General features: G+C 31.7%; 4 protein-coding genes across 4 annotated transcripts; 1 reads left to right on the forward strand and 3 right to left on the reverse strand.

The window, feature by feature from the left end:
* Window positions 1–18: 18 nt before the first annotated feature.
* Window positions 19–895, reverse strand: LOC111716702 (uncharacterized; the record flags this gene model as incomplete). Its single annotated transcript, XM_023492176.1, is given in 2 exon segments — window positions 19–60; window positions 551–895. Coding segments are annotated over 2 exon segments (65 nt in total), but the record flags the coding sequence as incomplete, so codon positions are not given.
* Window positions 896–2,156: 1,261 nt separating this feature from the next.
* Window positions 2,157–11,681, forward strand: LOC111716703 (mitochondrial carnitine/acylcarnitine carrier protein). The gene is made up of 13 exons (XM_023492177.1): window positions 2,157–2,217; window positions 2,660–2,737; window positions 3,448–3,513; window positions 4,642–4,723; window positions 4,977–5,012; window positions 5,119–5,308; window positions 6,444–6,477; window positions 7,257–7,298; window positions 8,286–8,363; window positions 9,323–9,430; window positions 9,523–9,606; window positions 10,082–10,148; window positions 10,709–11,681. Exons 1-13 carry the CDS (start codon window positions 2,199–2,201, stop codon window positions 10,815–10,817), a joined length of 993 nt encoding a protein of 330 aa, XP_023347945.1. The 5' UTR covers window positions 2,157–2,198; the 3' UTR covers window positions 10,818–11,681.
* A 6,216-nt stretch (window positions 11,682–17,897) lies between these two features.
* Window positions 17,898–18,962, reverse strand: LOC111716707 (uncharacterized). Its single transcript, XM_023492180.1, has 2 exons — window positions 18,422–18,962; window positions 17,898–18,276 (listed from the first exon to the last, which is right to left on the reverse strand). Exons 1-2 carry the CDS (start codon window positions 18,737–18,739, stop codon window positions 18,256–18,258), a joined length of 339 nt encoding a protein of 112 aa, XP_023347948.1. The 5' UTR covers window positions 18,740–18,962; the 3' UTR covers window positions 17,898–18,255.
* A 1,443-nt stretch (window positions 18,963–20,405) lies between these two features.
* Window positions 20,406–21,194, reverse strand: LOC111716706 (putative 3,4-dihydroxy-2-butanone kinase; the record flags this gene model as incomplete). The annotated part of the gene is made up of 2 exons (XM_023492179.1): window positions 20,406–20,840; window positions 20,978–21,194. Coding segments are annotated over 2 exons (286 nt in total), but the record flags the coding sequence as incomplete, so codon positions are not given.
* Window positions 21,195–22,701: the final 1,507 nt, after the last annotated feature.

Genomic DNA, 22,701 nt, shown 5'->3' on the forward strand with positions numbered 1-22,701 from the left:
CTAGATATAGATTAGAGTAGGATACACAGGGAGTAGGGAGTCCTGGACCTTGTCAGGGACCTAGATATAGATTAGAGTAGGATACACAGGGAGTAGGGAGTCCTGGATCTTGTCAGGTAACTAGAAATAGATTAGAGGAGGATACACAGGGAAAAGGAAGTAACCTACAGTATTAATTCCTTTCAGTCGTCTGTGAAGTTTTATTCTCTGTGGATAACCCTGTAGAAATCTGTAAGTCAATTTTAAAGAAAAACCGCAATCGAAAATAAGTTTTTTTTTAAGATACGTATTCATACTACCAAATAAGTTTTATCAGACGCAGCTTTTGCATGGGACAATTGTGAATCAGACATGAATGAAATGAATGGGCAGCCTTTTAATGATTAGATTTCAATATGAAATAGCGTAGATTATGAAATATTTTGGTTTTTGCAGAAATAAAAGATATTTCCATCGTAATTTGTTAACATAGACGACACTTTATGAAATGTAAAAGGTTTCTAAAAATTATGGTTAAATGTTGAAATTAAGTGTTGAAATTAAATCTAACCTGTAAATATGATAGTTAATCATTTCACGACATTTGCGTAAACATGTATTTTCTGCGTCAGGGCTGTGTACGCAACTGAACAGCTGAGAGGATGAACTTGAAGATGCGTAAATGCGCGTATACTTTCACTTTGCGTAAGCATATATCTGGATAATAGACGCGTCTCAAATTTCTTCAAAATGTAAACATTCATATTTAATTACAAAAAAGTTCCAATTATATTTGAATCTCTTTCAAATTTAGAAATCGTGAATTAAGACATGAAAATCTGAAAAGTTTAAAGACGACATTCAAAAGCGTTTATTACAATTTTACAACTGTAAATACAACTTTTGAAATCTGAACATAATTCTAAACCCCTTTTCGTCAATTTTGATGAAATGGCAAACCTTTTTGAAATCAATACTTTGAGTTTTTGATATCAACTTTTCTTTATTGGACTTAAATATGAGGATCTGAAGAACAAAGGAATTGAGTCTTTGCCATCTGTATATAAATTTAGCTTGTCTGTCTGTCTGTTTGTTTGTATGTTTTTTTAATATCCAATAAACGTCAAAACGGCTGAACCGATCGGGCCCAAATTTTGTGTGGGACATCACGTGACCCCAGGAAAGGATTATGAATGATCAATTAGATAAATTTTACCCAAAAATCGAGTTTTTTAATGCAGTATAGCGTACTTGCACTATAATATGTCAAATTAAGTATAAAGCTCTTCCGGGGAATAAGAATAAGAATGTGAATAAGATGCTAACAGATCAAGATTATATTAAGAATTAAATTTTAAAAAGTAAGACATTTCACTTTTAATTTAGTGAAATTACATATATACCTAGTACATTGACGACAAGAAAATTTTAGAAATTAGAAATTAGAATATAAACAAAGACAATATTTTTTCAAAGTTTTGCAGAGTAGCTTTTCTAAAGATTTAAAAAGTTATATCNATTATTCATATTATTGTTAACTTGTTCTTCTAGTTTTTAGTTCTATAGATTTTGATTGATAAATCCCACCATTGACGCAGTTACGCAAATGTAAAGCATTGCGTAAGCCGACTAAATTAAGGGAAGTTATTTTTTAATGTACTTTACAAATTTTTGAATTATAATTTTAGTTTTTCTTAAATTTTAGACCAAAATAAGACAGACAAAACATATTTTTACAATGAAATTTGTGATATAAACCTATCCCTGAAGTGTACACTGAACCTGTGTACTCTGTAACCTAGCTAGAAGAAAGCCGAAACTTGCAGTTACTAGTTAGTTATTAAACATGAAATGATGAAAAGTGTAGACCAAAATCCAACAATTGAGGCATTTATAGTTTATTTTAACGTTCCCAAAAGTTATCTGTCGTTAATAGATTGAAGATTGCGTCTAAGGAGTCCTAGCAGGGCTGTTTTTTAACGTTTTTTAGACTTTATTATTAGATACACATGAAAACTCGTTAAGTTTTTTGGTTAATAACGCGAGCTTATTTAATTAAAAGGGTTTAACATCCGAATACATCTTTTCATTGCCCCCCAATCTCCCCGGAAAGTTTCGTCAGCCCCCCTTACAAAAAATTGTTTGAGTGTGTTTGTTTAATAATTAATTTTTCGTATTTCAGAAAAATGGTGATTACAGATTTCAACTACAGCTAAAATATGAAAGCTGTATCTACTGGTAATAAAATCTATTTAACAGAATGTGGGTGATTTTGATGTCTAAATAGGGGTATATTCCTAGAGAACGATTTTTGGACCCCCCCACCGGTGNTTGCAAAATACTTCGTTAATTCTTTTCTGATATATTTTTATATTGTTGTAAAATTAGAAATTTAATTTCAAAGAAGTCGTTGGCGTAATTTTACGTAACCCTGCATTTAAATTCGATTAACCACCTTTGCCTGGTCAAGAATGAAAGAGATATCCTTGGTTTCTTTATTAAAGTGATACAAGGGGATTTCTTGCTACGGAAACAATGTAAGATACCCCTTGTGAAGCTAGAAAAACGACATTATCTTCTACATTATTCATTAAATCAAATTTTAAAGGGTACCATTGTGAATCGGGCATATCCCTCTTTGAATTTAGGGTCTCTTGAAATTTCCTTTATCCTTGTTTAGTTGAGAAGAATGGGCGAGCTGAACCTGTTTATAATCTTATAGCTGGAGGGGTCAGCGGGCTCCTTTCTCTTACTGTTGGTAAATTATATATATGCAGTACACTTATATAATCTTATAGCTGGAGGGGTCAGCGGGCTCCTTTCTCTTACTGTTGGTAAATTATATATATGCAGTACATCTATATAATCTTATAGCTGGAGGGGTCAGTGGACTCCTCTCTCTTATACTGTTGGTAAATTATATATATGTAGTACACTTATATAATCTTATAGCTGGAGGGGTCAGTGGGCTCCTCTCTCTCTTACTGTTGGTAAACTATATATATGTAGTACACTTATATAATCTTATAGCTGGAAGGGTCAGCAGGCTCCTCTCTCTTATACTGTTGGTAAATTATATATATTCAGTACACTTATATAATCTTATAGCTGGAGGGGTCAGCGGGCTCCTTGCTCTTACTGTTGGTAAACTAGATATATGCAGTACACTTATATAATCTTATAGCTGGAGGGGTCAGCGGGCTCCTCTCTCTTACTGTTGGTAAATTATATATATGCAGTACACTTATATAATCTTATAGCTGGAGGGGTCAGCGGGCTCCTCTCTCTTACTGTTGGTAAACTATATATATGCAGTACACTTATATAATCTTATAGCTAATTTGGCTCCCCTCTTAGGAGCTCCTAAAGGGGGGGCAAAAAAATTGTTAACCCCCCCCCTTACATTTATTTCTGCTATACGCCCTTGGCAATTGTACAACTTAAATTTACTTTGTGCAATGTATTCAGGGCATCCGTTCGATACAGTGAAGGTCCGGTTGCAAACAATGAAACCGGTTTTTTGTTATGTAACAGGTTAGTAATTCACTAATCACTGTACACTGTATACTGTAAACTGTACACTGTACAGTGTATATATATGTCTTTATATGCCTATATTGTATTCCATGTTAGATTCAGGCCCGTAGCTAGGTGGGCATGTGAACCCCCCATTTTTACTCCGAAGCGGGGGCACAGAAGGGCACATTATCTGAGACAAAAAAGAAGAAATTAAAGAAGTTAAAGAAGGAAACGAAATATTAATCCTTTAATATCTAGGTGTAGAGAAACTACCGTATTCCAGTGGACTGGACTGTTTAAGAAAGTGTATAGTAAATGAAGGATTCCTATCATTGTATAGGAAATCAGTCATATTCATTAAAATTAAAATTAGATTTTTATTTTAATTTTTATATGAAAAAATTATTTTTTTCCAATCAATTTTTTCCCATTAAATTTTGAATTTTAGCATTGTATTTATTAAAAATGTTTTATTAGCAAAGAATTTATCTTACTGAGGAAAAACAAGTTTTTTTTTAATTATGAAAAAAATTCTCTTTAAATTGTTTTTAAAAAATGTTAAAAATGATGAATATGGCGTATTTTAGAGGAATGGGTGCTCTTGCTTTATTCTCCTTACCTAGGTTAATATTTCGATATTTGATTTTATTTCGTTTTTAAAAAATGATATTTTTCAACAAGTTCGGTCAAATTTTAAATATTTACAAAAAAATTCATTTTTTAGATTTTCAATAATGTTCTACACCAACTCATGGGGAAGAATATTTGGAAAGAAAATCGAAGAAAAATGTACACAACCAGGAAACTTGAATTATCTGAGACAAAAAAGAAGAAATTAAAGAAGTTAAAGAAGGAAACGAAATATTAATCCTTTAATATCTAGGTGTAGAGAAACTACCGTATTCTAGTGGTCTGAACTGTTTAAGAAAGTGTATAGTAAATATCTAGATGTAGAGAGACTACCGTACTCCAGTGGTCTGGACTGTTCAAGAAAGTGTATAGTCAATATCTAGGTGTAGAGAAACTACCGTACTCCAGTGGTCTCGACTGTTTAAGAAAGTGTATAGTAAATATCTAGGTGTAGAGAAACTACCGTATTCCAGTGGTCTGGACTGTTTAAGAAAGTGTATAGTCAATATCTAGGTGTAGAGAAACTACCGTACTCCAGTGGTCTGGACTGTTTAAGAAAGTGTATAGTAAATGAAGGCTTCCCATCATTATATAGGAAAACAGTCAAATTCATCCATCTTCAAATTAGATTTATATTATAAGTTTTATATGAAAAAATTACTTTTTTTTCAATCAATTTTTTCCCGTTAAATTTTGAATTTTAGCATTGTGCACAATTTATTAAAAATGTTTTATTTGCGAAGATTATCTTACAGAGGGAAAAAAAGGTTTTTTTTGTTAATTATGAATAAAATTCTCTAAGAATTGTGATTAAAAAATGTTTAACTGATGAATATGATGTGTTTTAGAGGAATGGGTGCCCTTGCTTTATTCTCATTACCTAGGTTAGATAGATTTTTGAATTTTTCTTTCGTTTTTAAAAAAAAATGAGATTTTTCAACGAGCTATGTCAAATTTTTAATATTTTTTACAAAAATAAACATTTTTTAGATTTTCAATAATGTTCTACACCAACTCATGGGGAAGAATATTTGGAAAGAAAATCGAAGAAAAATGTACACAACCAGGAAACTTGGCATCCTCTGATCAGCTGATCAATATTTCCCGCCAAAATAATTCTACGCGTTTCCGTCCTGAGTTCAGCACCACACAAATCCTCACGGGCACAATTATATCACAGGGACGAAAATTGGGTCACAAAATTTTAATATTTTTATTTTGGTTGATTATCAACATTAAAGGGACTGTAAAGGAAAAATGAAAGGGGGGTATAGGATGAAACCTGAGAATCTCAGGCGTTGAATGATACATATAACTAAGACTTCTATCTGATGTTCCTGTCTCGAGAAATTGATATAAAACTGTGTCAAATTTATACGAAATTTCATATATATGCAATTTTGTATAAACGTTGTAGTATTATAACAGATCATATTCAACAAATACGAAACCAATCTGAAAACGATTATATCCCAAGGAGCCTGAGAATCTCGGGTTTGCTCCTATTATCATTTTTTAATTTTAATTTTGCATTTTGAATAGATATAATTGATAATATTATTACATATAGTCCGTGTAGCCCTTATTACGTCACCAGAACTTCAGCCAATGAGAGTTCAGTATTGTTTTCATGTGATACAGATGGAAATCACGTGACCAGTATACTGCACGGCCATTGCTGAAGTTCTGTTGACGTAATACGGACTACACGGATTAAATGTAATAATATTATCAATAATATCTATTAAAAATGACAAATAAAAATTAGATAATTATAACAGGAGCAAACCTGAGATTCTCAGGTTTCTGTAGGATATAGTCTTTTTCAGATTTGTTTCGTAATTGCTGAATATGATATGTTCAAACCTACAACTTATATACAAAAATGTATAAATATGAATTTTTGTATTTTGACACAGTTTTAAAAGCATTCGATACTTTTAATTTGATATACAATGAACATTGAATCTATCCAAGAATTTTACTGAAATTTATCTTACGCCATTGTTTTTAAACCTATATTTAAATTTTTATGAATTGCTAAGAGAACTTATTGTCTGAATGTTATTTAAAAATTCCTTGGAAAATTCCTATTAATTTTTAACAAATTTATATACCAACGGTTGGACATTGCTAGAACCTATGTGTGATCTGATCTTGAATCTTAAATGCAATTGATCTCCATAAACAATGTGGGCACTTATAAATTTGAGAATAAATGCTTTATCCCTTAATTCTGCAGGGTATGTCCACAAAGGGATATCAAAGAGAGATTTAATAAAGTAGTTTTAGTTAGACGTGAAATTTTCGTTTAGTTGGTAGTAGTTCCATTAATTGTAAACCCACTAGGAATGTTTTTCTACGCAATTAAATAAGAAAACCCAAACTATAATTGTAATAAATCACTCTAAACGATGATTAATAAGATTCGCTTAAAATTATGTTTTGGTGTAATTAAACCAAATTAGATAACTTACCGTTTGCAAAATATGTTGTACAGGGCAATGGATATTTCAATATTTACCAACCAATATTCCTTGATAAATGGATATTTCAATATTTACCAACCAATATTCCTTGATAAATGGATATTTCAATAATAATGGATATTTCAATATTTACCAACCAATATTCCTTGATAAAGAAGTTATTTAAAATATTTCATATTTACCAACCAATATTCCTTGATAAACAAGTTATTTAAAATATTTCAATATTTACCAACCAATATTCCTTGATAAACAAGTTATTTAAAATAATTTTTCCTTAAAGGGAATTTACGCATAATTTCAAGTGACCTTTCATGCAAAGATAGAAATGCCCGATTTTCGACACTTTAAACATTAATCTGATTAAAATGTGGAAGATACCGTCGTTTTTCTTTCTCGAAAAGGGTTTATTTCTGGAATTTATTAATTTTTTGCTTGTTTTAAACAAGAAACACGCTCAAGTTACTTTCGCAGAGAAACCGTAAATGAAAATAACATTGATATCTAATTCTTACTTGATCAGACAAAGCTTTAAGGAATACCATGTAAATCGGGCATTGCCATCTTTGCATAGAATTGGAGGATTACTTGAAATTACGCTTACAGTCCATTTAAATTAATTAAAAACATGTTAAACAGAGCGAGTGAAGGTTATTTTACAAACCTGTCCTGAACATAAAGGTAAATTTATTTAATATAATTTAATTTCTTAAAGGCTTTTTTTTGACTAAATCAATGATGCTTCATATTTATGGAATCTTACCACTTAAGAACGATTTAAGGGCCAGAATGATCCATACTTATTTTTTTTATTTTTTGCCCGAATTTTTCCGAATCTATTGTATAAACAATAAATTGTGTAATTATAATATTTTCATTATGATTAGATATTTCATTTTATTTGAGAATAGTGAATACTGAATATAGATTATCTTGATAGAAAATAGTCATTTTAGACATCAGTTAAAATAGCATGAAAGAAATCCACTGCAAGAGAGCCTGAAAATTTAGTTGACGTGGAGAAATTTTATAAATCTTGATTAGTGTTAGGTATTTTCTCAAAGGTATTTTCCCAAGGGGGATTTCTCAAGTGGCAACTCCCGAAGGTTAGATTAGGCCTTATGAGGCGCCGCAGGCTGCAATAGAGGCCGAGAGCTGCAACAAGGATCGGCTAGGGGCCAAACCCTTCGGCTAGAACAGGCTAGGGGGACAGCGCTGCGGTTAGGACTTGGGAAGTTGTCGCTTGGGAAAATACCCTTGGAAATATGCCTTTGGGAAAGTACCTAACATCGTCTAGGAAACATCGTCTCGGAAGCATGAGGATTTGAAGATTTTCACTATTATAAAATCAAGGAAGTACAGGATATTTTGCGTAGTTTTAAATAATTGAACACTCCTATGAAATATAAAAGATTCTTATTTCGAAAAGCTTATATATACATATATCTTGTATGTCCCCTTGACCGATTTGACTAAAATTTTTATTTCGGAACTCGAGGAGGGCCAAGGAAATAATTTTAGCTCGGTTTCGAGATTCTATCTTTTATTGGGTCGACGTTTTATATCGAGTTTCCCGGTAAAAATCGACCATGTGCTGGTAAACGGCAGGGGTACCTATGAGTACCCTGGGCAACGCTGGGTTCCCAATCTAGTTTTATCATATTTTAGGACAGTTGGACTGTTTTAAACATATTCTACGGAGTGAAGGTGTTCAAGGATTATTTAGAGGAACCACGTTAACTCTAGGAAATTATTCATTCTTGACTTTTTTGTCCTTAGCATAACAATTTTCGGAAATTTATCATTTTTGTCCTTTTTCAGAGGAATTTTAGAGAAATAACATCATCTTTAGAAAATCATTCATTCGTAAAATTTTTAGTCTTGATTTTTAAAGAACCCTTAATAATTTAGTTGCCTAGATACATTAGAATAGACTATAAAGCTGAAAATTTTACAACCCCTTGTACATCATGAACTCGTTATTCAAAAAGCTCAATGAATACGTTTTACTTCTTGGGGTCAATCTGTAAGAAATGTTTTTTAAATGATCAGAGCTGGGAACTTTAGAATGGTGGATATCAGGATTAATGCTTGATCCACTCTTTTTCTTAATCTCCAGATTAAATATTGCTTGTTTTCCTCATGAATTTAATCTCCAGATTAATTAACAGATCGAGATTAAGGATATCACATTCTAAAGTTTTCAGCTCTGTATCTAGTCATGATCTGCATTGTGTGTATTACTTGTCCTCTAAAAAAAAACACATCATACATTTGTACGTACTCGGAGTATAAACAATAATTGCCGCAACTTTTTTTATTCCATGTACTGAATGGACGCAGCAGTACAGAGCTAAATTCATATTTTCAATTTCAGCTGAAACACTCTGTTATGGTGAAGACGACATGAGCTATCTAGTCTAATTTATCTAGGCTTAGTTGTAATTCGTTGAATTTTTGGTATTTTTAGAGGAATAACATAGTTTTAGTAAATTTGTAAATTGTTTTCATCTTGAGTCTTAAATTTAAGAGAAATGTCGTTGTAATTTGAATTGACCCTCTATTTAAATAGGATAGTGCATTTCCGATTCACAACAATATCCTTTTAACCTCTATCTGATCAATAAAAGGGAAGACGTCGTTTTTCTTGTTAGAAAAGTGTTAAATTCTGACATAGTTTCTATAAGAATGATTTATTTGTCCAGCCAGAGATATACCTGGGTTTGCAACATACTTCCTGGTTTACGAACATCTTAGGACATTAGTCAGACAAGAGAATACATCTGTTAGTCTGACTACAACAGCATTTATTGGTAAATATAGAATAATGTTGTTAGTACAACAGCTTTGATTGGTAATTAGCAACCTGTCTATTCTTATTAAATCTTAATTGTTGACTGTTGAGGTGGTTTAGCTGGAATGATTGCCTGGTCAGTTCAAATACCTGTGGATAATCTTAAAAATAGACTTCAAGCTTCTAAAGATATGGGTAAATATAATTTTAATGAATTATTGAAACTAAAGCGTTATATTAAGATTCCCTTCGTGTAAAGATGACAATGCCTGATTCACAACGGTGCCCTTAAAAGCCTTTTCTGAAGTATGAATTAGAGTTCACTGTTTATAATTTTGAAAACTAATAACTTTTAATCAAAACTTTCTTTTACGAACTTCAGCTAGTAATTTATAAAGAATTTCTTTTGGCCATCAACCTGTAAGGAGTCATGTGAGGTACTACGAACAAAATTGGGCCTGATAAATTCAGCCATTTTGACGTTTATTGGATACAAACAGACAGATATTACCAATGAGCCATTTGCCTTCCTTTAAACTCTTAAACTACAAATTTTCAAACTATGATAATCTTAGATTTTGCTATATCTGACAATTGCAATGCTTCAGCAAATTTTTAGCCGATACCAAATTTAAACTTGTAGCTTTATGTTTTTTTTTGTATTTTCTAGGTGGAGTTCGGTTACAGTCAGCCCTGAAGAAGATGTATTTGGAGGGAGGGATCTCTCAATTGTATAGGTAAAAATCAGGATTAGGATCCATTTGATTTTGAGGCGGATCTGGATCTGGATCTGGATCCTGTGTCCGAATTTAATGAATTTAAGCCACGTCTTATGCCTCAAAAACCGGTTTTAATTGACCGCCGGCTCAAATCTCGAAAATTTTAATAAAAATTTAAGTGAAACCAACCATATTTGAGCCGAGGCTTAATCTTAAACCGCGGCTTAAATTCTTTAAATTCGGCCTCTGAATCTGCACTGTAAACATGAACATTTCTCTAAGATTTACTGAAGTTTTTAACAAAAGAAAAATTTTAAAATTTTAAAAAGCACTGGTAAAAATTATCTAGAATCCACCAAATAGTCTTACTGCAGCTTAATTTAAAGGAAAACGTAGGTTTTTGAACATTTTATAGTGAACTTAGTGTAAAAATTACAATAGCAATATTTTTTTAGATCGACTAACATAGACGCTACTGTTTACAAAAAACATTTGTTGGATTTAAACACCAAAATTAGTTCACTAAATGTTTTATTGTCAAGGATTTATAAACACTAATCGACTATTAAATGTTGCAGGGGTAGTGCAGTCGTACTTCTGCGTGCTTTCCCCGCGAATGCCGCAACATTTGTTGGATACGAGTGGACCATTCAGCTGTTGCAACAGATTAATAGGAATAATTTGTAATATTTCAACTTATGTAATTGATCGTTTTTATTACACTGATCTAACATATTCGCCTTGGAATTATTATGTAACTTTTGCTCAAAGCTAACACCGGGTATACACATCACATTTTGTAATTTGTAAGCATAACTGGGCCGTGCTTATCGGGGGGTATGTTTTCCTACAATCTTATTATAAAAATAGTTCATTTATGCTATTCTTTTGCACATTTTTGTGCATCAAAGTTAAAATAAATGCAATGTGCTGAATGATGATGGGTTTCAATTTTTGCCAGATGAATTCACTACAATAGTTCTATATTCAAATTACATATAAATACGAATGTAATCCAACCTTTAAAAATCTAACCCCTGTGTTCTACTAGCAAAACTATTTTGATTTAGAAAATTTTTGTAAGACATTTCTGTAACCAAATTGATAAAGAGCAAAAAAAAACTCCTATTAGCAACTTTTTTTGTGCATTATATTAAAGGGACTATCAACTTAATTTTAATTAACTCCTAAATTAAAATTGTTACACACCTGATTCAAAACGGTGCACTTAGTACTTTAAAACACTGAGAAAGATATCTTTTTCCGTTTTAAAAAGATTTTTTAAAATCTCTAAATTTCCTTCATTATTTCTGCTTCTTTCATTAGCTAAGAACCACAATTGAAAAATATCAATTATTAATCATTTTTGCCGTGACAAAGACTTGTAAATCGGGTATTTAACTCTGTAAGTGAATAATCATGTGAAATTATGTCAATAATCTCTTTAAGGAATTAAATGTGATATTTTACTGTCCAATCAATATGAATTTATTATTTATATTGATGTCAATTTAATGACTTATGCAAATAAACTATTTTCCTGCTGGTTAACAATGTAAAATTATTTCATTTTAAATTTGTTGGTTTTTCTTTAAAGATGATCATTGATCATGTGGTAACGACCAAGAACATGTTCTAACAAATGTAATTGTTAAGATATTTTTTTTAAAGGATTGGGAATGTTCAGGGTTACCCACAAAGGACGAGCCTTTAGAGACGACTGTACAGAATATGTATGGTCTGTTCCCTTATATTCATTATTCTCTGCAACTGTAAACTTGTTTCTTTCTTTGCCTAATCTAATATAAGCTATTTTAAGGAAGAATACTTAACTTACCCTTGGAATCGTTAAAATTCAAAGAGTTTTAGGTCGTCTTTACAGTCTCATCTATTGTGAGTTACCCTGTATATCAGGGACACCCTTCCCCTTCTAGTCATTATTAGCGAAATTTTGTAACAACTGCAGGATTGATTAAAAACTTAACGAAAATGTTTGACACGGAACGATTAAAAAAAATAAAAACTACAGTGATAACCAGAAAACTGTAGAATAGGACGACGATATTAAGGCAATACTGAAGTGCATTTGATGTTATTTCAAAGCAAAATGGTTTACTATTAATTTATTAAATCACTTAAAAAGTGAAATGGGTCTGTTTACACTCCACAATTGATGTGTCTCATGTTCATTGGACTATTTTAAGTCCTAACTTTATTGAGTCTTAAAGTCGACTTCATATTCCATTTAGTATATTTTACAGGGTTATCCACAAAGGAGAAAACTTCAAAGACGACTCTTTGGAATGTATTTAGGTGTTTAATCAGAAACTCAAATTAAAACTTCTAATTTTAGATCGTCATTTAAAGTACCATCCTTTGTGGGTAACCATGTATCATTATTATTATACAATACATAACATGTTGCACAATGTACAATTTTTAAGATAACTACATATTTTAATTTTTCAATCATTGACAATTTTTTTTTCTCAATGTTCATTTCTTGTAAAATTAACAAAGAGAGAAAAGAAGTAACATTACATGTGGTTTGGGTCTCTATATGGATAATTACATGTGGTTTGGGTCTCTATATGGATAATTACATGTGGTTTGGGTCTCCATATGGATAATTTAATGGACATAATTATTTTTCAGATTCAAACATTTGGTTTTATCTTAACTATGGATCATGAAGGTTTATTGAAGTTTGCAGCAATGATATCATATCGTTTTAGTCACGTTATCATTGACAAAAGACACAAATTAGTTTCAAAAGAACAAGATTAGTTTCTCTTTTGGATCAGGAATAATAATTAATTTGAAGTTAATTTTTCCTTTGTATAATAAATCCATAATGTGTACTGCTCAGTGATCCTTTTTCAAGCATCTATTTCATTAAAATTTGTTGCATTAGTTTGAACAGATTGAGAAGATTGTGATTTTTGCTTCTTTTAGATTAAATAATAAATATTAATCTTCAGAAATTTTAAACTTAATTCCATAGATGTGGTCTTTGTTTTAAGCTCAGGTTAATCAAGGGTAGGTATTGTAGGATATCTCTCATATTCTGGTTGGATTTCTTAGAATTCAGGTTCTTCGTTTTCTTAAATATTACTTGGGCTTTCTTTTGAACTGGAGAATTGGGGTAAGGATATGGCGTCTCCTCTCACCTTCCTTTCTTCTATCCTACCATTAGTCCCTGCATATTCATTTTATAATTAAGATATACGCCTTGAGCCCTCTGTTTCAAGACTTAGTTAACGGAGTTGGGGAAGTTTCCAAAGAAAATTTAAAAATGGCAGTTTTAATTTGGTACAAAAGAATCATTGAAATCGTTTTAATTATTCAAACAACTATATAGTGCAGGGGCGTATACAGGAACTGTCCAGGGGGTGGCCAAATACTATTTTAACATTCCAGGAGGGGGGGGGGGAATCAGTACCAATAAAGGGCTAAACCCCCCTGAAAAATATAGTTTTCACTTCTTCAGAGGAGAGGGGGCTGGGGGTAGCACTCAAAGCTCCCCTGTACAGTGTACAGTGTACACGCCCCTGGCCCCCTGGCAGTGATACTAACCTATTCTCAATATAGACCAGTGATGTTGTTCTAAATCCATTTTAATCATCTTTTTAATACATTATAATTTATAAAGAGGTATTTGTTGAAGTAACTTTCTAGAGAAACTTTTTTTTAAGTTGATTAAATTTTCCTAAGTAACATGTTTCTTCTAAACCCAATAAACGGATCGAACACAATGATATTCCTTGCCTTAACAGTGTTAATTATATAAATTATGTTCACAGTGAATTAAATCTAAAATTTAAATATTGTCAATTCACGTATATGACATTTACATGACGAATAGAATTTTGAAAATTTTGAGTTTGATAAACGCCTGGTTATCGCTGTGGGTACCTAAGAATATGGAATAGAAATAGAATCCAACTTGGATTGTAAGAAATCAGATTAATAAAATGTAACATGGATGATGGATGAAGTAAAATATTAGGAAATTGAAAATGTTTATTCATTTCATTCATCTGTTCATTGTTAAAGTGTATTTATTTATTCTGTACCTGCATTCCGGCAAATGTATAGATGTCAGTGACCAGAACACCCTGTCAACAAATACAAGGTGTGTATAAAATATTTTGATTATGTCACATAGTTTATATTTATAATTCCTATACCTTCGGTTGTTGTAAGTATTTTTTAAGGGTGTCTCTTTGCTCCATTCTCTGGTCGCTTGTCACACTTGTAAATATAGAGTACTGGATCATATTCCTAAATTAAAAATAAGTTTAATAATTTTTGTTATTTCTTGCAGTAATTTAATAGCCAAAGATATTTAGGCTCAAGCTTGTGCTCATCCCTGCAACTTTACCTTATATTTATTGTAATGTGTATTGCACATATTTTGGGATAAGACATATTTAAAGATAGTTTCTTAACTGAGCGCTGTACATAGGACAGGTAAGGGGGTCGAGCACTGCGGTTCAAATATTCTGTGTTTTTGGTAAAAATGAAGAAAAAATATTGCCAATATTTCTACGACGTACATTTTTAACTCTTTGAGACCTCTACAGCACCTGCACCTAAAACGTTTTTGGATTTTGATGGCTTTTGCATTAAAATTGGGCTACAACCAACTAACATACATAGGACAACTATCCTATTACAGGGATGAGGCGAACTGTATATATACCAAAACCCCCAAGCTTTTTAAAGGTCAAACCTTTGGTTTTCAGGATCTCCACTCATCATCTTTCTTTTCAAATCAGCAAAGACAGTGCTAAAATTCTTAGCATATCTATTAATGAGAATCACAACAGGTTCCTCCTTATCAGGGTAATTTTTCTCCAACGTTGTTCTAAATTAAAATAAATTCAGTGATGACAATTAAACAGTAAAATTTTACCTATTATAACCGATATTTATCTCTGAAAGAAATCTAATGAATTTAGTAGTTGAACTGCGTAAATATAGTTGAACCACTAATTTTAATAAAACTGGATTTTGCGATAAAAAATTCAATTTTCGCAAATTTGCAAAATTTTTGGAAGATTCTAAAAGTAGAGCACAAGAGCTTTCTAATGATGTATCATTTGTCATATTTGGACATAAAACATGGGATTTAGAGGGGGGGGGTCAAATTGACCCCCCCCCCAGCGTATCCTGGTTTTCAAGTACCCCAGCAGGGATAGGGTTAATAAACTAATAAAATAATAGGGCTTATCTTTGCTTTAGAGCCTGGCATGGCCAAAAGGCGGTCAAATGTTCTTTCATAGCTATCACTTAACTTTTTGCCTAATAGAGTTAAAGGCCTTGTAGTGTGTTTAAAGGGTATAATTTAAATAATTGTACAAGCGCAGATATTATTCTGCATTAATAAGATTTTTGTTCTAAATGCAAACTTCATGTAGTCAATGAAACAGGTTGGTTAAATTATATTCCCATGATTGAGTTAATTGGAATAAATAAAATCTATTCCAAGTCATTCTCCTATACTGAGTTATTTCTGATTGACAGGATCAGTGTTAATGATTTGTTCATGGAGAAATTGGAAAAATTTCCTATGACAGGGTGATGCTTAGGTCCATATGGGTCTCTAAATCTAAAAAATTATTAATTTTCATGATATTCTTAATTACAATGGTGATTCTATACAATTAATTGTTGTTTTTCATTTACACAAATATAAGAGAAACCGACCAAAAGTGATGGAAAATGAGATATTTACCGTTAGTCTAGATTGAGACATTTATGTTTTAAGCAAAAATAAACAACTCAAAACAGGCTCAATTTAAAAACAAGGCTCTCTGGAACGCTTTCTCATGTCACTAATAACACTTTCGGATTTCTGCTCAAAGGAAGCAGCAAACTTATCCACAAAAATTAAAAGTTCTCCATTTGTACCAGGTTGAGTGGTTTTAATTTCATGATATGACAGTTTTACTCTAACCAGAGCCATTTTATTCAACCATCAAATGTTCACTCAAACTAATCAACTTTCCAGATTTGCAGACCAAAATTGGCGCATTTTTATTAAATAAAATTTAAGTAAATATAAAATAAAATTTGTAAAAATAAATAAAAAATCAAGTATGCTATAGTAAATATACTAAGCCATGTTTATTAAATGCATTTTTAACAAATTTAAAAAATGGCAGTCTCAAATGATGTTTAATAATAAAAATATGTGAAAAAAATTGCAATATAGAGAAAATAAAATTTTTGAAAAACTTATCATTTGAATTGTGTAGAATATCCAAATTCAAATCAATTCAGAATATTGAAAATATTGAAATTTGACCAAGTTAGGTCGAAAAAACACTTTTTGAGTACTTGATGAAATTTGTTAGAGAAAAAATTATTATTGACCATTACTTAGTCTTTCCCAATTTTCAATATTTTTCAATTCTGTAAAATGTTTTGAACTCTGGTTTTCCAGTCGGTTCCATGCATACCTATTACCCATTACCCATATTGATAAGATTTAAAAAATTTTCACTTTCACTTCCTCTTCTGACTTTTTCTCAAGTTTTATCATTAAATCCCATTTGAGGTATTTGAGGGCCCATTTTTTAATTTTGTGAAATATGTTTTTTTTAACATGCATTAAAATTTTGCTTCTGTAGAATAGAAAAATTTTAATATATTAATCTTACATTTTATCCATGGGAATGTTTTTTTACTTTTCCTTTTTATAAAAATTTTTCCAAGCCTTTATCTTATGTCCATTGTTCGGAAATAGTACGTTGATTTTGTACCTTGAAAAGCGTTTATTTTTGACACCCTGTATTTACCTTAAATTAAGATATTATCAAAGATTTAATTATTATCTTCTATGACTATATATAAAATCAACTTGCCCTACTGCTCTGTTTCCTGATTTTTCATACTCTTCTACCAGATCACTCAATCCACACACCTCAAGTAACAAGGCATTATAAAAAATGCATCAATAAAAACTCATTAAAGGGAATGTTCTTGTAATTTCATGAGACCTTCCATTACAGGAGTTTCATGCCTGATTTACAACTGAACCATTTTGTAAAATTGATGGAAATTTTCTGGTTTTTCTCTCTGGAAATTAATAATTTTCAATTATGATTCTTTAAAAAGTGACTTAATATTCTTTGCAGAAGAGACCATAAAGAAAATGTACAGAATTTATCAGTTTTCAAGATAGAAAAAAACGACAATCTTCCTGATTCTTACTAACAATAAAGGTTTAGAGAGTACCATTGTGAATCATGTAAGTAATTCTTTAAACAAAGGCTCAGGGGAAATTACGCCAATAGTACCTTTAAGTCTCAGCTTTAAGTGCATATCTAATTTTAGTAGGATATACTGTGGCTCATTTTTTCATGTGGCACAGGTGACATTTTAGCAAAACTTTCAATCACAGATTGTCCCCTACCTACCTTCATTGTTTCTTGTTTCACTTGATCATAAAAATCAAGTTTATTGCAGAAATCTAATATTGTCTCATTTCTCCAGTGTTCTTCAAATTTAATCTCTGTTGCATATTTATATAAATCTGCTGCTGCTGCTGCTAGGGAGATGAAAAGAACCTTGCGACCAAATTCCCCTATTTCTGCAACAAATATTTTCTTTTGCTTAAATGCTCATTATTCTAATCTAATCTTTTACAAACAAAAATTATAAATCATATTATTTTTAAATGACTAGATTTTTTCACTTCATTCTTCAGAAAAATATTTTTATTTTTATTTATTCAAATTGATCAAATTAACCTTTATCCATGGTATTAAAAGAGTTCCAGGTCGTCTGTAAAGCCTTATTCTTGAGAGTAACCAAACACAAGGAAAGTTTTTAATTTTTAAGACACAACTAAAAAAGTTATCATTATGCCTTTATGAATGAATATGAAAAATACATATTGAAATTGCTACGTAATTTGGAATTTTAGACTTTCTCTCTATTTTCCGTAGCGATCATCCCTAAAGCTTCAGGGATGAACAATTTTCAGGGGTGAACAGTCACTCCATGGCTCACTCCTGTATCCACCCCTGGTGGTCACTAGTCAGCCTATCATAATATTCATTGGAGTTCAATCAATGTATTCATATTTGTATTTCCTTGATTTTTGGCAGCCTTCTCACTTAACTCCAGGGCTTTTCTATAAATATAAAATTATCTTTTTTTCTGCAAAACAACATTAATATTCTACAACTAATCTATAATTCCAAAATAAAAAACACTTTTTTTTCACTTCATACCTTAATGTTATAATCTATTAGATTAATATAAATGTAATTTCTTACCTTCAGTAAAAGCGTCTTCACAGTCCCGTAATCAGCAATGAAAATAACACGCAAACAACTCAAAGCTTCAAGTTGCCCTTTTCTCAACCAGATCCAACTTTCAGGTGTTTCTCTGGAATCACTAGAAAGTCCTGATTCACTTCTAGTAATTGCGTAGTCGTTGAGCTTTCTGTTCTCTGTTAGTGTTAAACTCCATGGGCTTGGGTTCTTCATGATCATAGTAAAGCCAAGTATCCTGGTGATAAGATTGGTGTACTCATGATTCATATCATGTATTGGTGGAAATCTGTCCAAAACATTTCTCAACCAGGCCCCCATGTTTTTCAGCTTAATGTTGGACAAAAGTTGGAATATGTTTGTTTTAACAGCATATATGTAAATAATGTGAATAATTGGCTTTAGGCAGGGTTAATTAATAATTTAGTTATAAATAAAGAAAAACATGTGTTTAGTGAAGGCAATTGGAAAATTACGACTTTTTAGTGGCTTTTAGCTAATAATTTGGAAAATTTCAGATTTTAATGTCTAAATCAACAGCTAATAATTTGGAAAATTTCAGATTTTAATGTCTAAATCAACTGTATTTTTTTACAAAATAAATATTTAATGAAAGTGTTTTTTTTTCGAAAATATGGACTTTCTCTTTTTTGGTCTGAGCTAGCCAAAAATGTCAAAACAAATTTGTTTTCAAGTAGAAAGAGAAGCGTCATTTATTTGATTAATAATTTGCTATAACATTGTTTTCAAACCAATGATCCACACTTTCCTTTCGTCAATAATGTAATTTATGCAGTGAAGACAGCATCCACAGTTCTGTTTAATTTTCTCCTGATTTTTCTCCTCTTCCAGGTTAAATATTAATGGTAATGAAACACATTTCACTAATTTCCACTGTTCAGACAGGATATTCCAGTGTGCAGCTTTTAAGAACTGGTGGAATTTTTCACACTGCTGTGATCCTTCCTTGAGTCTGCGGGAAAACTTGTATCCTCTGTTGCTGCTTTAGTTTCAATAACAATTAGCAGCTTACGCAATGGGAGAACAATCAAGGTATCTACTTCTATGTTAAGTAGCTTTTCTGTAACTGTCGGCTTCACTGGCAGATGTTTTATAAAAGTACTGGACATATAACCCTTCATGAGGAATGCTTGTTCATCTGATGAATCATCTAACTTATTAACTTCAGCTAAAACCGTTCCATACAGTAAATCTTCAGCATAAAAACCAGCCAATTCTGATAATTTTTCAGTTTTTTTCTTTGAGTTGTTCTTGATTTCTTCCAATTCTTGTGATTTTGCTTTCTGTTTCTTAGAGTTGTTTTTGGTTTCATAAGGATCATTACTTTTAGCAATGTATGGTTCATGATCTGGGGGCATAGCTATGAGTCCATGTGGAAATGAATCAAACTCTTTCATGGCCATTTTTAATTTGTCTGTTAAGTGTTCTGGAAGCACGTGGTACAAAGGATCTTCTTTGGTACTGCTAGGATTGAATCCAATAAAAGGACTGCATATTCCAAGTTTCAATTTACAGAGACATTCTTTGGGTTTCTCAGGTTCCCCTTTCTAAATTACAGATTTTTCATGCTTTTATGAATTAACATTTTGTTACAACATTTTCCTTTTTAAAATAATTCTTTTTATTTGTCATTAATGGTCACTAATTTCAAAATACATCATATATTTTTAAGATAATTATTTATATTCTTATGTTGCTAATGTGTTAAACCCTTAGGTCTAACTAAATGATACATGGTGGGGGTTGAAAAATGTTTATTGGTTAAAACTTGTTACGGAATATATAGGAGCGTTTTTACTTTCTGTGGGGGGATTTAGGGAGCTTCTCAACTGCTGGAATTGATAAGTCTTCAGAACACGGAGCAGTCTGGAGCAGAACTGTAGAATGCTGCTTCTGTAGGGAACTGCTTTAAGCTGTAGGTGTAGATGAACCTTTAGAGCTGTCTGGAGCAGAACTGTNGAATCTGATGGTGGTGTATTTTAAATATTTTAGAAATTTCCCAAATGTCTGGGTATCCTGGAAATTTCTCATGCCTTGGTATTTGGAAAACTTACCAAATCCCTATTTTCTTCACAAGTATAATTCTGTCGTGTCATAGAAAATCTAGCAAAATTGGTAAAACTTAAATCTAAAACCGTAACAAAAATTATCACCTATGAAAATGATAAAAACACAGTGGTATAGTCGAAATCTCCAACAAGAGCAATATTTGTACAATTTGAAAAATGCCATGTATTGGGAGCATCTCTGAGTGGGATGTGAACAGCTCTGAGAGATATCGGAGCAGCTCTAGGAGACATGGGAGCAGTTCTAGGAGGGATTGGGAGCAACTTTAAAGGTTACTAGTAATAACATTAAACCAAGCTGCTGCAGCAACTGCTCCTGGGTCCTCTTCAGAAACCTGGAAAAAATAATTGTTTTACACTTACTGTAATGTATTGTAATTTGTACACTATACATTATTGTACACTTACTACTCAGCTAGATAAGTTTTGTTTTTGGGGAAACCTTGTACTTAAGTTTGTATGATATCTGTACCTTATCTCTAGACACATAGCTTGCCCTGCCAGCCCTAGCTACCATCGTCGCCGTTTTCTTCGCGCCGGTCAGAGCAGCTTCACCGGCTGCTGTTAAAGAACCGGTTTTACCCCCGGTCTCCTCTAGGACTAGGAGGGCCGGGTAGAGGGCATCGATCTGTAAAAAGAACAAAGGAAATGAGTTTTTGCCACATTCTCTAATTTTTGTATCCCTATATCTTTGAAACCAGATATCGTAGACCTTTGATAATTCCAACTATGAATTCTGTTAGATCTTATAATAAAAGTTTAAAATATAAGGCTTACACGATCAGGTTGCTAAGATTGAATTAGAAAATTTGAGTTTGGGGCAAAAACACAGTTCCTTTGCTCAAGTCCTTTGAATCTCCAGAATTCAAAAGAAGCAGACCATGTTTTAACAATCTGAAATTTTTGAGTTTTAAAAATATCTGTCTGCTCCCGTTATAATGGAATTTTGAATGATCTATTTATTGGAATTAAAGGAATTGAGTCTTTGCCACAAACTCGGATTTTTAAATCCCAATTTCTTTAAATCCAAATGTCGTAGACCGTAGATATTTCAAATTATGAATTCTGGTGGATCAAACATTGTAAGTTTAAAATATGAAAGGTATGCATCATCTGGTTGTTGAGATTTAGGTTTTATAAAATTGGGATTTGTGGTAAAAACTCAATTCCTTTGATGCTGAATTCCAGTAAAAAATGGATTTTGAAAAAACAAATTGTATGAATTCAGCATAAAATATCAAAAAAAAATTGTAAAAAAATACTTTGTTTTGAAACTTTAATTTTTTGGGCCTTTGAAGGGATTTTTCTAACATTTAAGTGTCGGATCAGAACCGTTTGGATGATTTAGCAATTTTTTTTATCACCAAATTTGTTTAGATCTCCCAAGAACAATCTCCCGGTAGGTGGTTAGCTCAGTTCCAATATTGATGTTGCCTAGTGGAGAGTCACTTGAATATATAACAATTTAATAAACTGCCTAATAAGTTGAATGTTTGGCTAAAATTTTTATCAGCAACTTTTTTTATTGCTCTTGACCTTCTCTATTTCTTTATTCCCTCTGGACGGGTTGGATAAATCTCCGGAGAAATCTAAACCATATCTTAACCTTACTTTATTTCTTTATTCCCTCTGGACGGGTTGGATAAAACTCCGGAGAAATCTAAATCAGATCGAAGTTAACCTTGTCTCTTTATCTTTCTGATTAAACGGATCCAAGTTCTCCGTATTCTCCTCCGTTCCCAAACCTCTAGTGTCCAGAATCTTACTAATGAGTAATGACAAAACAAATTTAGTATCTGAGCTGGAAACTTATGTGTTAGAAACTCATAATCCTGATCGCTTGATCTTGATATCCAGTGTGGTCACTTATAATTTGAGGATAAATGCTTAATCTCGTCTATTCTATTATTCTTTAAGGGTAAAATCACACTGCGGGATATCAAATATTGATTAAATTAATCTGCAGATTAACAAAAGATTGAAATCCGGAATACAAAAGTAACACAAAATATTTCATGCCTTAAGCTTTCAAAAAATAAATATCCGTAGCAATGTCTTTTTGTTTGTTTTTATCCAATGAACGTAAAAACAGCTGAGCCGATCGAGCCCACAATGTTTAAGACGGCTCTCATGACCTTAGGGAAATTATATTATTATTATTAATATTATTATTATTATAATCATTATTATTATTAT

Source organism: Eurytemora carolleeae, unplaced genomic scaffold (assembly GCF_000591075.1).
Source record: "Eurytemora carolleeae unplaced genomic scaffold, Eaff_2.0 scaffold2037, whole genome shotgun sequence".
In the NCBI taxonomy this organism is placed as follows: domain Eukaryota; kingdom Metazoa; phylum Arthropoda; class Copepoda; order Calanoida; family Temoridae; genus Eurytemora; species Eurytemora carolleeae.

Excerpts from the sequence above, each read along its gene's own strand:
- LOC111716707 (XM_023492180.1), bottom strand. The coding sequence starts at position 18,739 with ATGGGGGCCTGGTTGAGAAATGTTTTGGACAGATTTCCACCAATACAT. Across the intron at positions 18,277-18,421 it reads TGAAGACGCTTTTACTGAAG|AAAAGCCCTGGAGTTAAGTG; the intron begins GTAAGAAATTAC and ends TTATATTTATAG.
- LOC111716703 (XM_023492177.1), top strand. Across the intron at positions 5,309-6,443 it reads CGGGCACAATTATATCACAG|TTGGTAGTAGTTCCATTAAT; the intron begins GGACGAAAATTG and ends ATTTTCGTTTAG. Across the intron at positions 7,299-8,285 it reads AACCTGTCCTGAACATAAAG|GACAGTTGGACTGTTTTAAA; the intron begins GTAAATTTATTT and ends ATCATATTTTAG.